Below are 18,765 nucleotides of genomic sequence, written 5' to 3'. Positions count from 1 at the left end.
GCATGCTAGGCTCCCCTGCCCTTCATTATCTCCCTAAGGTTGCTCAAACTCAAGTCCATCAAGTCAGTGATGCCATCCAACCATCTCCTCCTCTGTCATCCCCTTCTCCTCCCACCATCAATCTTTCCCAGCATCAGGGTCTTTTCCAATGAGTCAGCTCTTCACATCAGGTGGCCAAAGTATTGGAGTTTCAGCTTCAGTATCAGTCCTTCCAATTAATATTCAGAACTGATTTCTTTTAGGATGGACTGGTTGGATCTCCTTGCAGTCCAAGGGATTCTCAAGAGTCTTCTCCAACACCACAGTTCAAAAGCATCAATTCTTCAGTGCTCAGCCTTCTTTATGATCTAACTCTCAGAACATCCATACCTGACTATTGGAAAAACCATAGCTTTGACTCTACATACCTTTGTCAGCAAAGTGATGTCTCTGCTTTTTAATACATTGCCAAGGTTTGTCATAACTATTCTTACAAGGAGCAAGCCTCTTTTAATTTCATGGCTGCAGTCACCATCTGGATTGATTTTGGAGCCCAAGAAAATGAAATCTGATACTGTTTTTCACATTTTCCCCATCTATTCACCATGAAGTGATAGGACCAAATGCCATGATCCTTTTTTTTTTTTGAATGTTGAATTTTAAGCCAGCTTTTTCACTCTCTTCTTTCACCTTTATCCAAGAGGCTCTTTAGTTCCTCTTCATTTTCTGCCATTAACGTGATATCATCTGTGTATCTGAGGTTGGTGATATTTCTCCCAGCAATCTTGATTCCAGCTTGTGATACATCCACTCTGACATTTCCCATTATGTACTCTTCATATAAGTTAAATAAATTGAGTGACAACATACAGCCTTGATGTATTCCTTTCCTAATTTTGAACCAGTTTGTGGTTTCATGTCCAGTTCTAACTATTGCTTCTTGACCTACATACAGGTTTCTCAGGAGGCAGGTAATGAGGTCTGGTATTACCATTGCATTAAGAATGTTTCACAGTTTGTGGTGATCCACACAGTCAAAGGCTTTAGCATAGTCAATGAAGCAGAAGTATATATATATTTTTGAATTCCCTTCTTTTTCTATGATCCAACAGATGTTGGCAATTTGATCTCTGGTTCCTCTGACTTTTTTATATCCAGCTTGAACATCTGGAAGTTCTTGGTTCATATACTGCTGAAGCCTAACTTGAAGGATTTAGAGCATAATCTTGCTGGCATGTGAAATGAGTGCAATTGTATGGTAATTTGAACATTCTTTGGCATTGCTTTTCTTTGAGACAGGAATGAAAACTGAACTTATCCAGTCCAGTGGCCACTGTTAAGTTTTCCAAATTTGGAAATTTGGAAATTTGCTGCACTCATTGGTATAATGAGTGCAACACTTTAACAACAGTATCTTTTAAGATTTTAAATAGCTCAGCTGGAATTCCATCACATCCACCAGCTTTATTCATAGTAAAGCTGTCAAGGCCCACGTGACTTTACACTCCAGGATGTCTGGCTCTAGGTAAGTGACCACATCATTGTGGTTAACTGGGCTTTTTGGTATAGTTCCTCTTTGTATTCTTGCCACCTCTTCTGTTCCTGTTAGGTTCTTGCCTTTTTTGTCTTTTATTGTGCCTATCTTTGTATGAAATGTTCCCTTGGTATCTCCAATTTTCTTAAAGAGGTCTCTAGTCTTTCCCATTCTGTTGTTTTCCAAAATTTCTTTACATTTGTTACTTAAGGCTTTTTTATGTCTCCTTGCATTTCTCCGGAACTGTGCATCCAGTTGGAAATATCTTTTCCTTTCTCCTTTGCCTTTTTTTAAAAAATTTTATTTTATTTTTAAACTTTACAATATTGTATTAGTTTTGCCAAATATTGAAATGAATCTGCCACAGGTATACCCGCGTTCCCCATCCTGAACCCTCCTCCCTCCTCCCTTCCCTACCCTACCCTCCCTCTGGGTCGTCCCAGTGCACCAGCCCCAAGCATCCAGTACTGTGCATCGAACCTGGACTGGCGAAAGATGGTAACAATAACCCTGTGTACGAGACAGCAAAAGAGACACCGATGTATAGATCAGTCTTATGGACTCTGTGGGAGAGGGAGAGGGTGGGGAGATTTGGGAGAATAGCATTGAAACATGTATAATATCATGTATGAAACGAGTCTCCTTTGCCTTTTGCATCTCTTCTTTTCTTAGCTATTTGTAAGGTCTCCTCCTAGATTCAAGGGACTAGATCTGGTAGACAGAGTGCCTGAAGAACTATGGACCAAGGTTCATAACATTGTACAGGAGGTGATAACCAAAACCATCTCCAAGAAAAAGAAATGCAACCAAGGCAAAGTAGTTGTCTGAGGAGGCCTTACACATATGCAGTTGAATTGTGTCTTATTCATGCTCTCTTGAGAGTCCCTTGGACTGCAAGGAGATCCAGCCAGTCCATCCTAAAGGAGATCAGTCCTGGGTGTTCATTGGAAGGACTGATGCTGAAGCTGAAACTCCAATACTTTGGCCACCTGATGTGAAGACCTGACTCATTTGAAAAGACCCTGACACTGGGAAAGATTGAGGGCAGGAGGAGAAGGGGACAACAGAGGATGAGATGGTTGGATGGCATCGCCGACTTAATGGACATGGATTTGGGTGGACTCTGGGAGTTGGTGATGGACAGGGAGGCCTGGCATGCTGCAGTTCATGGGGTCACGAAGAGTCAGACACGACTGAGCTACTGAACTGAACTGCACGTGCTCTCTGGTCTTTCTTGGATATGATCTTGATGCACCATGATAGATTGCTGCTATGCCTATCTGATAATGGGAGGACCTGACAGGTTCCAGGTTATTATGGCAGACTGTATGCTTATTCCCATGATGTCATTTATTCAAGTATTGAAGTTCTTTTTCAGAAGCCATAGCATTCTTTGCTGTAAATGGCATAGAATTGCTCCTGAAGCCCTATGACCTGAGTTATTGCCTTACTGAAGCTTGTAATAAGCTCCACACTACTTCTTTCTTCCCAGTATACCTTTGATCACAGAGTCTAACATGTAGCCCAAGTGGCCATACTGCTTGTACTGTGACTGGGACATGCAACAGAGCCCTTTCCTCCTCTGATTCGCTTAATACTGGCAGCCTTCTCTGCCATGCAACATATGGACTAGAGACACAGTCCTAACTGTGGAATACACTGCCACTGAAATGCAAAGAGAGCTTCCAGGACCCTCTGGTTCTTTTCTCATGGATTTTAGAATCTTAGATCTTCCTTTCTATATATTAATCATTTTCTCTACAAATGTGTAGTTTATACTCAAATTTTGTGTTTTAATTTCTCAAATATTCCATCATTGTTTTAAGCGGTGTGTATATTCCTTTTGTTTGGTTTTGTTACATGTGACTGACAATTCTGATAGTCTTTCCTTTTCTGGGCTTAGCCAGTTAACTTCCTATCACATGATATAAGTTTGCTGTTTCTTTTTTCAATATTGCAGTTTCACAGAACGCATTTTTTGATTTTTATAAAAATGAAGTAAAGAATTATTTTCCTATCTTTTTTTGCTAATGGGAAACTTCTTCTTGTTCTTTTTCTATATTCCATTTTTTGGTAGGTATAATGAAGTATCATTTTCTTTTTTTTTAAATCTGCTTTTTCTCTTTTCTCATTGTTTTTAAATGGTTTTAAGAAGGATAAGAGGTACAAATACTTTTCCCTTGACATTTTTAATCAAAATGTTATGTACCATAATTGCTAAACATGATCCATCAAGAATTATATAGATTTTATGGGTTTGTTTTCCACTAATTCAACAAATATGTATGCAACACCAATTATTGACAACCTTCTGAGATAGATAATGAATAAGAGTTATAAGTGAACCATCAGTGAAATGTTTTTGGGGTTGATAAATTGAATTATCCACTCTTCTTGAAGTTATAAAGAACTAGGTTCTCAGAGAAGATGGTGATTGAGATAGTTCACCCCGTGTCACCACACTCTACACATTCTTCTCTCTCTGGTGACCCTTCTACCCCATATAACCTTCTTTCCTTTGTTTCTCCTTCCCTGCTTCAGATCATCTCATATAGCACTGCCTGGAATGCCTTTCCTCTTAACTTCAGTTTATCTAAATTATGGTTATCTTTTCAGACCAATTCCTTCTTTAAAATTTTTCTGGTCTATTCCAGCTTGCAGTGATCTGTCCTTCCTTTGGAGTCCAGAGACTAGTGTTTAGTTTTTGTTGTTGTTGTTGCTTATTTTGTTTATTTATTTTTTAAAATTTGTGTTTAGTTGGAGGATAATTGTTGTACGATATTGTGTTGATTTCTACCTTACAACAACATGAATCAGCTATAAGTATACGTATATCCCCTCCTTCTTGGGACTCCACCCCACCCCCATATCCCAGCTCCCTAAATCAGAGACTGTTTTCTACTTTTGCCTAGATATAGACAAATGTTACTTGAACATATGTTTTGTTTTTATATCTAGTTATTATCTCCTAACTATCCTGTAGACCCCTTTTGATACTAAACTTTGATTCTGTGCTGGATACTCCTTTAAATACTTTAAAATTATTGTCTCATTAAATAATTCCAACATCTTTGTGAACTAGAAACCACTTTTATATATTTAAGAGAGCAAGCTATAGAGAGATTTAAAAACTTGCTCCAACTGACACAGGCAGTAAGTGATGAAATTAAGACTATGCCCAGGCAGCAAATCCCAACTGGTGCTGGGGGCTCAATGCATCACTTCTCACTGATAAAAGAGACAGCTCTTTTTTGGCAAGGGAGGCTCCCAACGGAGAGCATCTACACTGTTTTCCTAGGACTCTTCCCTATGAGAAAAGATACAGTTAGGAAATAATGTTGGTCCAAATGCCACTGAGATCATGTTAGTTTTGTGCCTCCAGGTATAAGCTCTTGAGGCTTTAGTTCTTTAGGGACATGGCTCTAAATTATTGTAAACTCCCAAGAAACTGTCCCTTATTCTATGCAGTATGTGAATCAATATGCAGGTCAACGAGTATCTGTTTACTCCCAGGATGTTCAAGATGAGGGATTTGTCTTCTTCACCAAGTACCTAGAAAGTCATGCCTCTTTAGAAAAAGTTGCCACCATGAGCGAAGTTGAAAGTTCCATCCTTATTTCTAGAAAATGATTAATTCCTTGAAGCAATTAAAGGATCTATGTAAAGGATATCCTTAAAGAAGTGAGTACATTGTGCTTTGGATAACATGAAGTTTTTGAAATGTGATGGAGAAACTTCAGGCTGTGTTTGAACTTTGGGGATATAACCGTTCTGGATCAGGCTCTCTAAAGAGAGCAGATTGGCAATTCGTTCACATCTTTATGAGACTAAGCAACTTTTTTTGTGTGTGACTTTTTCTGAACTGATTTTCTTGTTTATTTTTCTATAATACAGAGATACAATGAAAGGAATTCTAAGGTCACAGAATGTTAGCTGTAAAGTGGCATAAAGACCATCCTCCTTGTTTTATAGAAGCCTGAACATGACATACATTAAAATACATAAATAGTATTTGAATCAAATATAGAATTAGTATGGTCAACCCCTTACCTCCATACACCTATATTGGTATATTTGAATGGATATAAACAAAAACATTCATGCAATGGCTAATGCTCCTAATCCAAGCCTAGAATTGTATTTGTGACCACTGAAATTGTACCCCACATAGCATTAAGCAAGTAGTCATGAAAATGATGAATAATCAAATAGATATAGTCATGATTTTTTTTTTATCAAACTTCACATATGATTACTATATAAAGAATAATAGTACACTGTTTTTGTTTTACTTAAAGAATAAATTAATTACAGTAATAATAAATGGTATTTAAAACAAGATTTTTAAAATATGAATTACCTATGTAGTAATCTCTTAGAAAATTTAAACAACTTGATATTTTCTTCCTTGTTTAGTGAGTCAGAACATATGTATTATTAAATGTGTTCCCTGCATTAAAAATTATATATTTGATATTTTGCATATATCATTTCTGTAATTGATATTGCCTAACAGATTTCAAGATAAGTGCCCTAAAAAGTAGTTCATATGAAAAGGTAAGTCACATAATACAATTCTATGATATTTTGGTGCAAAAGATGCTTAATTTTCTATACAATTTCCACAACAAGTTGCTTTCTAACATTGTCATAACAATTTGATTTTACAGACAAGGCATCCCCATTCCTTCCATGGATCATATCATTTTGTATGTGATATAAAATATATGAGTAAACTCTTTGTCATTTGTGTATATTACCCTTTCCACATCTTTGTATAAGGGGGAGTAGGGAATAGAATTATCAACACATACGTGAGTTGTATGTTAATAATATTAGGATGGTTGTTATCATTCAATAAGATCAAGAAATTCCCTGTTTTGCATTTCTCAGATGTCATATAATAGGATCTGAATATCTCATTGATCTTACAGTATTCCTAGCAAGGTTTTTCTAGCTAGGGTTTTATATCCAATTATGCAATAAGATTAAACATGAAAGGTAGTTCATATACAAATTTGTAACTTGAAAGAGTTTTAGATAACAGGCTTGGACTCTTTGTGGCAAACAATAGAAATTAATGGTGAATCACCCAAGTTTATACAGGATCTTGTGCAAACGGCCCTGATCTAGTATGTGTGTGTGTGCTCAGTCATTCAGTCATGTCTGACTTTTGCGACCCCATACTGTAGCCCATCAGGCTCCTCTGCCCTTGGGATTTTCCAGGCAAGTATCCTGGAGCAGGTTACCATTTTTTACTCCAGGGGTCATCATGACTCAGGGATTGAACCCATGTCTCTAGTGTCTCCTGCACTGGCAGGTGGATTCCTTACCACTGCACCACCTGGGAAGCCTAACTTAGAGTCTGGGAATATTATTTTCTAGTTCCAGAGTGTTTCAGTAATTGTCTATTATAGACCTATTTAACAGAACCTTTTATTGGCTTAATATGTTATTTGTAACTCAATGATTGTTTTTCATCAAAAAAAAATCTTTCTTATAACAGATTGCAGATGACCAATGGAAGATCAGAATCAGACAACTGTGACTGAATTTCTTTTCTTGGGCCTCACAGATCATCTCTATCAGCAGATTGTTCTCTTTTTCATTCTTCTTTTTTTCTATCTTGCCACTCTGGGTGGTAACTTGGGGATGATCACTCTCATATGGATTGATCCCAGACTCCACACTCCTATGTACTTTTTTCTTAGCCACTTGTCCTTTGTAGACTTGTGTTCCTCTTCTTCCATTGCCCCCAAGATGCTGTGTGATATCTTTGTAAAGAAAAGAAGCATCCCTTTCATGGGTTGTGCTGCACAGATGTTTTTCTTTGGTCTTTTTGTGGCCATTGAATGTTTCCTGCTGGCTTCCATGGCCTATGATCTATATACAGCCATCTGTAAGCCCTTGTTGTACACACTCATTATGTCCCAGAGGGTCTGTGTGCAGCTGGTTATAGGCCCTTATGCTGTGGCTCTTATAAGCACCATGACTCATACAAGTCTCACCTTTTGCTTACCCTTCTGTGGTCCAAATGTTATCAATCACTTTTTCTGTGATATTTCACCACTGCTTTCCCTTGCGTGTGCAGACACCTGGATCAATAAGTTGGTGCTTTTCACCTTGGCTGGAGCAATAGGAGTGCTCAGTGGCCTGATCATCATGATCTCCTATGTTTGCATCTTGGTGGCCATCCTGAGGATCCAGACTGCCAATGGGAGGAGGAAAGCTTTCTCTACTTGTTCTTCCCACCTGGCAGTTGTCTCCATCCTAGGTGGAACTCTTTTCTTCAATTATGTTCGACCTAGCTCATGTTCCTCCCTAGATATCAATAAAGTGATTTCCCTCTTTTACACTCTGATTACCCCCATGTTGAACCCCCTGATCTATAGCTTGAGGAACAAAGAGGTGAAGAATTCATTCAGTACAAAGTTTGAAAGGAAAAACTGTCGGGTAGGTGAAATAGAAGTCTATTAATGTTTTAGTGTAGATGTTGGTGCAGAACATTTAGTGATAAGAACACTAGCCTGGAAATCTGAAATTTCATGTGAGTCCTGGTTCTGCCTATTCAAGACGATTTGAGAGATGGTGTAGTTCTTAAGTTTTTTTTCTGTTCCAGTCTTGTTCTTTGTCACATGAGAATGGTTTAAAAACAATATAGAAATGAATTGAGAATATAAATATAAAAATATACTAGAAGAAACTGAGTATTTGTACAATTGTGGATATGTGAATTCTATTTAAATTGGGCAAACTCAATGTTACAAGGAAACTTTAATGTACCACAGTCAGTGTTAAAGAAAAAATAATGAAACAAAAGAGAATATTTATGCATGTGACCCAAGTGACGGATCGTATCTCTCTTCAGTTCAGTTCAGTTCAGTCGCTCAGTCATGTCTGACTCTTTGCGACTCCATAAATCGCAGCACGCCAGGCCTCCCTGTCCATCACCAACTCCTGGAGTTCACTCAGACTCAGGTCCATCGAGTCAGTGATGCCATCCAGCCATCTCATCCTCTGTCGTCCCCTTCTCCTCCTGCCCCCAATCCCTCCCAGCATCAGAGTCTTTTCCAATGAGTCAACTCTTCGCATCAGGTGGCCAAACTACTGGAGTTTCAGCTTTAGCATCATTTCTTCCAAAGAACACCCAGGGCTGATCTCCTTCACAATGAACTGGTTGGATCTCCTTGCAGTCCAAGGGACTCTCAAGAGTCTTCTCCAACACCACAGTTCGAAAGCATCAATTCTTCAGTGCTCAGCCTTCTTCACAGTCCAACTCTCACATCCATACATGACCACAGGAAAAACCACAGCCTCGACTAGACGGACCTTTGTTGGCAAAGTAATATCTCTGCTTTTCAATATGCTATCTAGGTACAGTCCCAACTGTGGAATATGCTGTCTCCAAACTGAAAGAAGCCTCCCTGGACACTCAAGTTCTTTCTTCATGAATTTTTCTTTGTAGGAGGTGTTTTAGCATGAGCACTAGACTTCACCACTAGATCTGTAAATATTTACCTAATGTGTCAAATTTCTGAATCTTAATGAGTTTTCTCTCATCCTTTGGAGAATGTATGTTGCCAATTGTGAAGAGCCTATTGTGACTCCACATTAGATCTGTTTCTTTTACTTTTACGTTGCTTCCCATTCCTTTTGTTCATTAAAAGGATACTGTTTATACCCAATGGCCTGGGAACCCTACCCCTCTGCCAGAAAATTCAACCAAAATGCCTCTGTTTGGGACCCTGTCCACCGGTGAATGGCTGCAAGAAGGAAGAAATTAACACATCCCCTCCCTGAGTCTTGCCATTCCAGAGATATTTACAAGATTAATGGTCTTTTTACTTTGTTTCCTCACCTCCCCCTACCTCATCTCTTTTCTATAAAAGAAACTAGCATCCAGGCCACAATAAAATGGTTATTTTGAGACGTTAGTCATGTTCTCGGTCAGCTGACTTTGTGAATAAAGTAGTAATCTTTGCTTCAACTCCTAGTCTCTCAGATTTATTGGCCTGTCATGTAGTGAGCAGAGCGAGCTTGAACTGGGTACCACATGCATTTTACCAAGACCTCCAATATTGGAGCACCTGTTTGTGTGACCTGCTATATTAATGTGATGTTATCAGTGTAAAGGACATTAAGTGTTGTATCCACTAAGTGTAGTGGATGCAGAGGGGGGTCAGATATCTGCAGACTATATCAAGGAATGAAATAGGGTTAACATAGCCTTAAAGCAATATTGTAAATGAATATTTTTGTTCATCTTACATGAAAGTAAACTGTTTCTGATTATTTATTTTTTCTAATCAGAATGGAAAAGACTACATTCCTCAAATCATGACTGCATGCCGTGTACTGGAGCTCCATTAAAGTATCCTGTATTTGTGGAGCACTGTCAGAGGTACTAATGCTTATTGGAACTTGAAGCAGTCTACAGGCATCCTTTTTCTTTTTTAATTCATTAAAAAAAAAACCTGAAGTATAGTTGATTTACAATGTTATGTTTGTTTCACGCCCTTACTTTCCTTACATTATGGTAACCATAATGTCTCTAGTCTGTGAATCTATTTCTGGTTTTTAAATACATTCATTTTTATCATTTTCATACATTCTTTTAAGATTCCACATATCAGTGATATCATATGCTATTTGCCTTTCTTTGTCGTATTTACTTCACTTCATAGGATAATCTGTAGGCCCATCTATGTTGCTGCAAATGGCAATATTTCATTCTTTTTATGGCCAAGTAGTATTCCATTGTATATATAAATATCACATCTTGTTTATCCATCCATTGATGGACAAGTAATGTGCTTCCACGTCTTGGCTAGTGTAAATAGTGCTGCAGTGAATATTGAGGTACATGTATTTTTTGAATTATGTTTTTTTTTTCTTCTGGATATACACCCAGAAGTGTTATTGCAGAATCTTATGTTAACTTTAATTTTAGCTTTTAAGGAACCGTCATACTGTTTTATATAGTGGCTAAACAAATTTATATTCTCATCAACAGTAGAGTTCCTTTTTCCTCACATCAGTTCCCGGATTTAATATTTGTAGGCTTTTTAATGACAGCTATTCTGACTGGCATGAGGTTATACCTCATTGTAGTTTTGATTTGCATTTCCTTTATAATTGCAATGCTGAGCATTTTTCCACATGCCTGTTGGCTCTATGTATGTCCTTTTTGGAGAAATGTCTATTCAGGTCTTCTGCCCATTTTTTTTTTTTGAGGTGAGGGCTTCCCTAGTGGCTCAGGAGGTAAAGTATCCACTTGCAATGCAGGAGATCTGGGTTCAATCCATGGGTTGGGAATATCCCCTGGAGAAGGGAATGGCAACCCACTCCAGTTTTCTTGCATGGATAATTCCACGGACAGAGGAGCCTGGATGGCTATAATCTATGGAGTCTCAAAGAGTCAGACATGACTGAAGCAACTTAACATGCATGCACACCCATTTTTTGATTGAGTTATTTGATTTTTTTTTACATTAAACTGTATGAGATGTTTGTATATTTTAGAAATTAGTCAATCCCCTGTCAGTCACATCATTTGCAAATATTTTCTTCCATTCCATAAGCTGTCTTTTCATTTTATCATTTCCTTTGCAAAATCTTTTAAGTTCAATTGGGTCCCATTTGTTTATTTTTGCTTTTATTTCTGTTACTCTAGGAGGCAGATTGAAAAAAATATTCCTGCAATTTATGTATTTATGTCATAGAGTGTTCTGCTTATGTTTTTCTCTAAGAGTTTTAGAATATCTAGTCTTTACATGTTTCAATGCCGTTCTCCCAAATCTTCCCACCCTCTCCCTCTCCCACAGAGTCCATAAGACTGTCCCATACATCAGTGTCTCTTTTGCTGTCTCATGTAAAATATCATGTATGAAATGAGATGCCAGTCCAGGTTCAATGCACGATACTGGATGCTTGGGGCTAGTGCACTGGGATGACCCAGAGGGATGGTATGGGGAGGGAGGAGGGAGGAGGGTTCAGGATGGGGAGCACATGTATACCTGTGATGGATTCATCTTGATATTTGGCAAAACTAATACAATTATGTAAAGTTTAAAAATAAAATAAAATTAAAAAAAAGAATATCTAGTCTTACGTTTAGGTCTTTAGTTAATTTTGGGTTTATTTTTGTATTTGGTGCTTCAAATCTTCTAATTTCATCTTTTACATGTAGTCGTTCAGTTACAGGCATTCTTTTAGAGTCATCTGGTTTCTGGATGGTCTAGACTGCTGAATTAAATAGAGAAATAATGTGACTACTTCTGAAGCACCCTTTATATATTTGGTGAAGGCATTAATTTCTCGTTTCAAGTATTCTGGAATCCTATCATCTCCATTGACTCTAGGAAGTTTAGATCCACAACAGAACCTTCTACCACTGAGTTTCTTATGAAACTCGAGTCCCTTCCATTAGTGTCTTTAAAAAATTCCTTTAGTGGAAGACATGCCTTCTCAGGAAACAGTCACCCAATACCTTCTCTGCTCTTACATCCTTGAGTTGGAAATTACCCGGCCTAAATGTTATTTTCTCATCATTTATCATATTAGTGGAATTTCACAAGTGTCAGTTTCATTGTGCAGTGGTTACCACTGCTCTCAATAGTTCTCACATGTTAGAAAAAATTGCCAAAGCCAATGCACAGTTTTCAACTGTACTCTATCCCAATTTGGTGCTGGTGAGTTGTAGTAATGCTGTGCTAGGGCATGCTGATGGTTATGACCACCTCATTCCACCAACAGTGGACTCTCATTTCCATTTGTCTGTGAGTGGTCTGATTCCAGGATCCCATTCCAAGAATCTGCTGAATGCACTAGTCAAACAATTTACTAAGATAAGTTGTTAGAATTACAAAACCTAAACAAAATTTTCTACATATATTATAAACAAACAAAAACATTAGTGTTTAATGTGGTGAAAGCTTGGATTTTTATAATAGTTAATCTGCCACTGCTTCATCTGAATAATTTCAATAATCTGAATTAACTCAATCTATTTACATATATGGTTCGGCGAATTTCTAACACAAAGAGACAGAAAACACTTTCCAATAAAATTTGGAAACTGAATTTCAGAAAACTATCCTTTTGGAATGGCTTGCTCTAAGAAATTTTAGTCCTCATTTACCCCTTGAATTCAAGAAAGAACTCCAAGAAGAACAGATCACTTAAGACTTGAGCTCATATATGGTCCTGTAAAGACTGGCTACAGATTTAAAGATCAATTCAGTTAAGAACTCTAGACCTCACTATTCATCAGGGAAATGCAAATCAAAACCACAGTGAGACATCACCTCACATTTATCCAAATGGTTAATATGAAAAATATGACAAATAACGAGTGCTAGCAAGGATGTGGATAAAAGGGAACCCTCGTGCACTGTTGGTGGCATTGTAGATTGGAAAACTACTATAGATTGTACTTTGGAAAACACTATGGAATTTTTTCAAATAATTAAAAGTAGAACTGTCATACGATCCAGGATTTTCACTTCTGGGTATTTACCTGAAGAAAACAAAAACTCTAATTTGAAAAGGTATTTATTGTAGCATTATTTACAGTAGCCAACATATGAAAGTAACCTACATGCCTTTCAACAGATGAATGAATAAAGAAGATGGGATATGTAAATATGTATATATATACATACACGTTATGAAATACTACTCAGTCATAAAAAATGAAGTGCCCATTTGTGACAACATGAATGGATTTAGAGGGTGTCATGTTAGGTCAAATACTGCATGATCTCACTTATACATGGGATCTAAAAAATAAAATGAACAAACAAACCAAAGTGATATAAAAACAGACTCAGAGATACAGAGAACAAATGGGTAAATGCCAGAAGGAGAGAGGCTGAAAGGAGTGGGCGAAATAGGTGAAGGGGATTGAGGTACACACCTCCAGTTATATAAAAGTCATGGTGATATGATACAGAGCATAAGGAATATAGTCGATAACAATGTAATAACTTTGTATAGGAACAGATGGTTACTAGACATATCTTCATAGTGATAATTTCACAATGTAGGCAGATAGCAACATAATATAACACACATCTGAAATTGAAAGTCACTCAGTCTTGCCTGAATCTTTGCGACCCCATGGACTATAGAGTCTATGGCATTCTCCAGGCCAGAATACTGGAGTGGGTAGCCTATCCCTTCTCTGGGGGATCTTCCCAGCTCAGGGATCGAGCTCAGATCTCTAGCATTGCAGGTGAATTCTTTACCAGCTGAGCCACCAGGGAAGCCCAATACATCTGAAACAAGCGTAATATTGTAGGTCAGTCTATATTTCAATTTAAAAAAATCTTTAATTTCCTAATTAAAAAAAGAATAAATTTCAGAGGCGAGTTATTTTATTACAAAGGCAAGCAGTTAATGACCACCAATTTCTTATGTGCCAAGCCTGGTCTTTTCCTGGGAAGGTGACAGAATCCTGAAGAAGCACTGGTTGGTTTATGCCATCAAAACAAAGTTGGCCCTTCAGTAGCTTGAAGTTTCACACCATAAGTTTCTCTAAGCATTTTATTAGCACTATTTTCAATTTTTATTTTATATTGGAGTACAGTATAGTATATTGATTAACAGGCTTTCTAGCTGGCTCAGTGGTAAAGAATCTACCTGCCAAAGCAGGAAACACAGGACACATGGATTTGATCCCTGGGTCAGGAAGAGCCCCTGGAGGAGGAAACATCAACCCACTCCAGTATTCTTGCCTGTAAAACCCATGGACAGAGGAGCCTGGCAGGCTACAGGCCATGGTGTCACAGAGTCTGATAGAACTGAGTGACTGAACATGCACAATAGTTGATTAACAGTGTTGTCTTAATTTCAGATGTACAACAAAGTGATTCATTTATACACGTACTTTCAAACTCCATGCATTGGAGAAGGAAATGGTAACCCACTCCATTATTCTTGCCTGGAGAATCCCAGGGATGGGGCAGCCTGGTGGACTGCTGTCTATGGGGTGGCACAGAGTTAGACATGACTGAAGTGACTTAGCAGTTCAAAGTCTTAATTAGATTACTACAGAATACTGAGCAGAGTTTTCTGTGCTATATAGTAAGTCCTCTTTGATTATCTATTTTAAATATAGCAGTGTATATATGTCAATCCAAAACTCCCAGTCCATCTGTCTCTCTACCCTTTAACCCTGGTATCCTTAAATTCATTTTCTAAGCCTGTGGGTCTGTTTCTGTTTTATAAATCAGTTCATTTGCATCATGCTTTTTAGAGTCCACATATAAGCAATATCATATAAGTCTTTGTCTGACTTACTTCACTTAGTATGAGATTCTCCAAGTCGATGTTGTTGCAATTGGCATTATTTCATCCTTTTTAATAGCTTATTAATATTCCATTGTATATATGTACCACATCTTCTTTATTCTTTCATTTGCTGATGGACATGTAGATTGTTTCTGTCTTGGCTATCTTCGTTATTGTAAACAACATTGCAATAAAAAAAAAAAAGAATCCCCTCTCTGATTTTAAGCTTTCTATCAAAAATATGAAACCTCATTACTTAACACTGCAAAATTTGGTGTCAAGGGACAAGATTACAAAATTTTAGACTTATTACAGTGAGAAAAATTGTTCTGTTATTATTTCTATCTTAATACTATAGCTTGTATGGTAGGAAAAGACCTTGTTTATTTCTAATGATTTGGCATGGAAGTTTCTAACAAAAAAAATCTATTAAATTCACTTTGAAAGTGTTAGTTGCCCAGTTGTGTCTGACTCTTTGTGAACCTGTTTACTGTAGCTCACCAGGCTCCATGAAATTCTCCAGGCAAGAATACTGGAGTGGGTTCAGTTCATTTCAGTTCAGCCACTCAGTCATGTACGACTCTTTGCGACCCCATGAACCACAGCTCGCTCGGCCCCACATCCATCACCAGCTCCCGGAGTCCACCCAAACCCATGTCCATTGAGTCAGTGATGCCATCCAACCATCTCATCCTCTGTTGTCCCCTTCTCCTCTCTCCCTCAATCTTTCCCAGCATCAGGGTCTTTTCCAATGAGTCAGCTCTTCCCATCAGGTGGCCAAAGTATTGGAGCTTCAGGTTCAACATCAATCCTTCCAATGAACACCCAGGACTGATCTCCTTTAAGATGGACTGGTTGGATCTCCTTGCAGACTCTCAAGAGTCTTCTCCAACACCACAGTTCAAAAACATCAGTTCTTCGGTGCTAAGCTTCCTTTATAGTCCAACTCTCACATCCATACATGACCACAGGAAAAACCATAGCCTTGACTAGATGGACCTTTGTCGGCAAAGTAATGTCTCTGCTTTTGAATATGCTATCTAGGTTGGTCATAACTTTCCTTCCAAGGAGCAAGCGTCTTTTAATTTCATGGCTGCAAGCACCATCTGCAGTGATTTTGGAGCCCAGAAAAAGTCAGCCACTGTTTCTACTGTTTCCCCATCTATTTGCCATGAAGTAATGGGACCAGATGCCATGACCTTAGTTTTCTGAATGTTGAGGTTTAAGCCAACTTCTTCACTCTCCTCTTTCACTTTCATCAAGAGGCTCTTTAGTTCTTCTTCACTTTCTGCTGTAAGGGTGGTGTCATCTGCATATCTGAGGTTATTGATATTTCTCCCATTGGGTATCCATTCCCTTCCCTTCTCTTTACAGCCCAGGGGTGAAATCCAAGCTTCCTGCATTGCAGGCAGATGCTTTAGTGTCTAAGCCAACAGAGAATCTTACTTTCATGTAGTAAAACTAAAAGACTGCTTTTCTCTCATAGTCTTTTTTTTTGTAAGTCTAGCCAAGATGGAATTCTTAAGTAATCAAAGACCTAATCAAAACAATGTGATGTTCAGGAAATTATTTTTATAAAACATAGAATCTTTTTTTCTAGGCATTAATGAGTGCTTATGTGGTGTGTAATCTTGTAAGTGCTTTGTATGTAATAATTCATCTAATTCTTCAGTGTGAGCAAGCTATCCATCATCCCCATTTTGTAGATAAGGATACTGAGGAACAGATAGTTAAAAACAAATAGAAAATATACAAAAAAAAAAAAAAAAGCAAAAACCCCACTAGCTCAAAGGGACAAGCCAAGGAGCTGTGATTTGAACCTAGGCTTCAGGATCCAGGCAGAGCACTACTCATCTCTGTCGGTGCTCAGTTTTTTAGCTCATCACTCTCTATGGATGTAAATGCTGCTGCTACTGCTACTAAGTCGCGTCAGTTGTGTTCGACTCTGTGCGACCCCATAGACGGCAGCCTACCAGGCTCCGCCGTCCCTGGGATTTTCCAGGCAAGAGTACTGGAGTGGGGTGCCATTGCCTTCTCTGTGGATGCAAATGAGGTCCTGTTTTTTTTCAAAGAGTATCTAAAGGGGGAAAAACATTTTTCCCCCTCCTCAGAAATCTTCTATTTGAGAAAAGACATTATTTTGGAAACAACCTTGGCACAAAGTCCAATGATAGTGCTTTAATTTTGTCCCTCAGGTGTACACTCTTGAGGTTTAGTTCTTCTGAGACCTGGCTTTAGAGCAGTTAAAACTATAGGGACATGCATCCTTTAATTGTGCTGCATGTGAGTCGGTATTCAGGACAAGGTGCCTCTCTTGATCCACAGACTCATCAACATCCAGACTTATCTTCCTTACCAAGTGTTGAGGGCATCGTGCTTGTTGCAGAAGCTGAATACCAAGCTGGGAATTAAATCTTCCACACTGAGTTTCTGATGGAAACCAGAAATCCCTGGGTTTTGCTATTCCTCTTAAAGCAGTGAATGGAAAAACAATTCTTTTAATGAAGTGAGTATTCCATGGTTTGGGAATGAAAAGAAAATTTGAAATATAGTGGAAAGACTTTGGATGAACTTGGAGATTTAGGGAATATAAAACTCACCATCCCAAGTACTCCAAAGAGAGTGCTCTTTGGTGTTTAGTCCAGCTTTTCAGAGCACTAAGCAACTAATCTTCTGACTTTTTAAACTGAACTTTTTTTTTTTTTTAAACATGATAGAGATAGCATAATGTCCAAGAAGAATTCTAATGTCATAGATGCCAGAAATGGAAAGTGCATAGAGATCATTCTCCTTGTTTGCAGAAGTGGATAAATGTCCTGTTCAGGTTCACATGCTGGTTAGTGGCAGGTGTGGCATCCTACCCTCACGACACACACTTGCCTGCAATGCCCATAATATCCACAACCACTGCCTGAAAGCTATGCTTTGAGAAACATTTCAGATGAGAAATTTCACCAACCACTTCAGCTCACAGTGACCTTTCCTTCTTCTGAAACCCTAGGGCATGTTTCATCTTGGACCTCTCTGAAATGTAAGTTTTCCTTTTCTTTCTAAGTCCTGTCTCCCCAACCAAGTTTAAATTCCTAAAAATAACAACTGACATTATTAGTTGACATTTAATAGGCAATTGCCTTGTGAAAATGAATCTTATAGATAATTTCTTAAATTATAAAAATAAGATAGAGACGTAGACTTTTTTAAACTATTGTTTTATACCATAGCATTTCATGTTCCACATCCTAATTATTATATCTTCAAAATGTGGTATGTTTTGTTTTACTTATAGAGGTAAGTGAGTTGATTATACACATGATTTGAAACTAGAATCTTTGCTATGGATACTGATACACTTTGGGCTTCTTACTGTAATTATAACAGCTTGGTATCATCTTCCTCAATTGATGAGTCAGAAAAATAATATTTACCTTAAAATGGTGTCAGGGTTTCCCAGGTGGTGCTAGTGGTAAAAAATCTCCTGCCAAAGCAGAATAATAGGCGATGAGGGTTCGATCCCTGGTTTGGGAAGATCCCTTGGAGGAGGAAGTGGCAATCCACTCCAGTATTCTTGCCTGGAGAATCTGATGGACAGAGGAGCTTGCTGAGCTACAGCCCATGGAGTTGCAAAGAGTTAGATGTGACTGAAATGACTTAGCATGCATGCATGCAAAAATTGAGTCTAAATAAAAATTTTAAACATTTGACATTATACACATTTTCTTAATAACAGAGATATTACCTGTTATAATCTATGTCTTAAATAATTTTTAAATATTATAAAATTTTGGAAATAATCTTATTATTCTGGTTAACAGAATATATTTATACATTTATAAAAATTATAAGTAGAAATCATCTAGAGATTAAGTCAGATGAGCTTAATGCAGGTGTTTTTTTATATAGTTTCCATAAAAAGCTGTTATGTGTTGTTTGACAGATTAATTAATCTCGGAAGCAGGGCA

At 37.9% G+C, this 18,765-nt stretch overlaps 1 protein-coding gene across 1 annotated transcript; it reads left to right on the top strand.

The window, feature by feature from the left end:
- The first annotated feature begins 7,033 nt into the window (after positions 1-7,033).
- Positions 7,034-7,990, top strand: LOC109569387 (olfactory receptor 5G3-like). The gene has a single exon (XM_019974733.2). It carries the CDS (start codon positions 7,034-7,036, stop codon positions 7,988-7,990), a length of 957 nt encoding a protein of 318 aa, XP_019830292.2.
- Positions 7,991-18,765: the final 10,775 nt, after the last annotated feature.

The sequence above is a fragment of the Bos indicus genome, chromosome 15, assembly GCF_029378745.1.
Source record: "Bos indicus isolate NIAB-ARS_2022 breed Sahiwal x Tharparkar chromosome 15, NIAB-ARS_B.indTharparkar_mat_pri_1.0, whole genome shotgun sequence".
NCBI lineage: Eukaryota > Metazoa > Chordata > Mammalia > Artiodactyla > Bovidae > Bos > Bos indicus.
The sequence above is the reverse complement of the archived record's forward strand: the minus strand, read 5'-3'. Positions and strand labels throughout refer to the sequence as shown.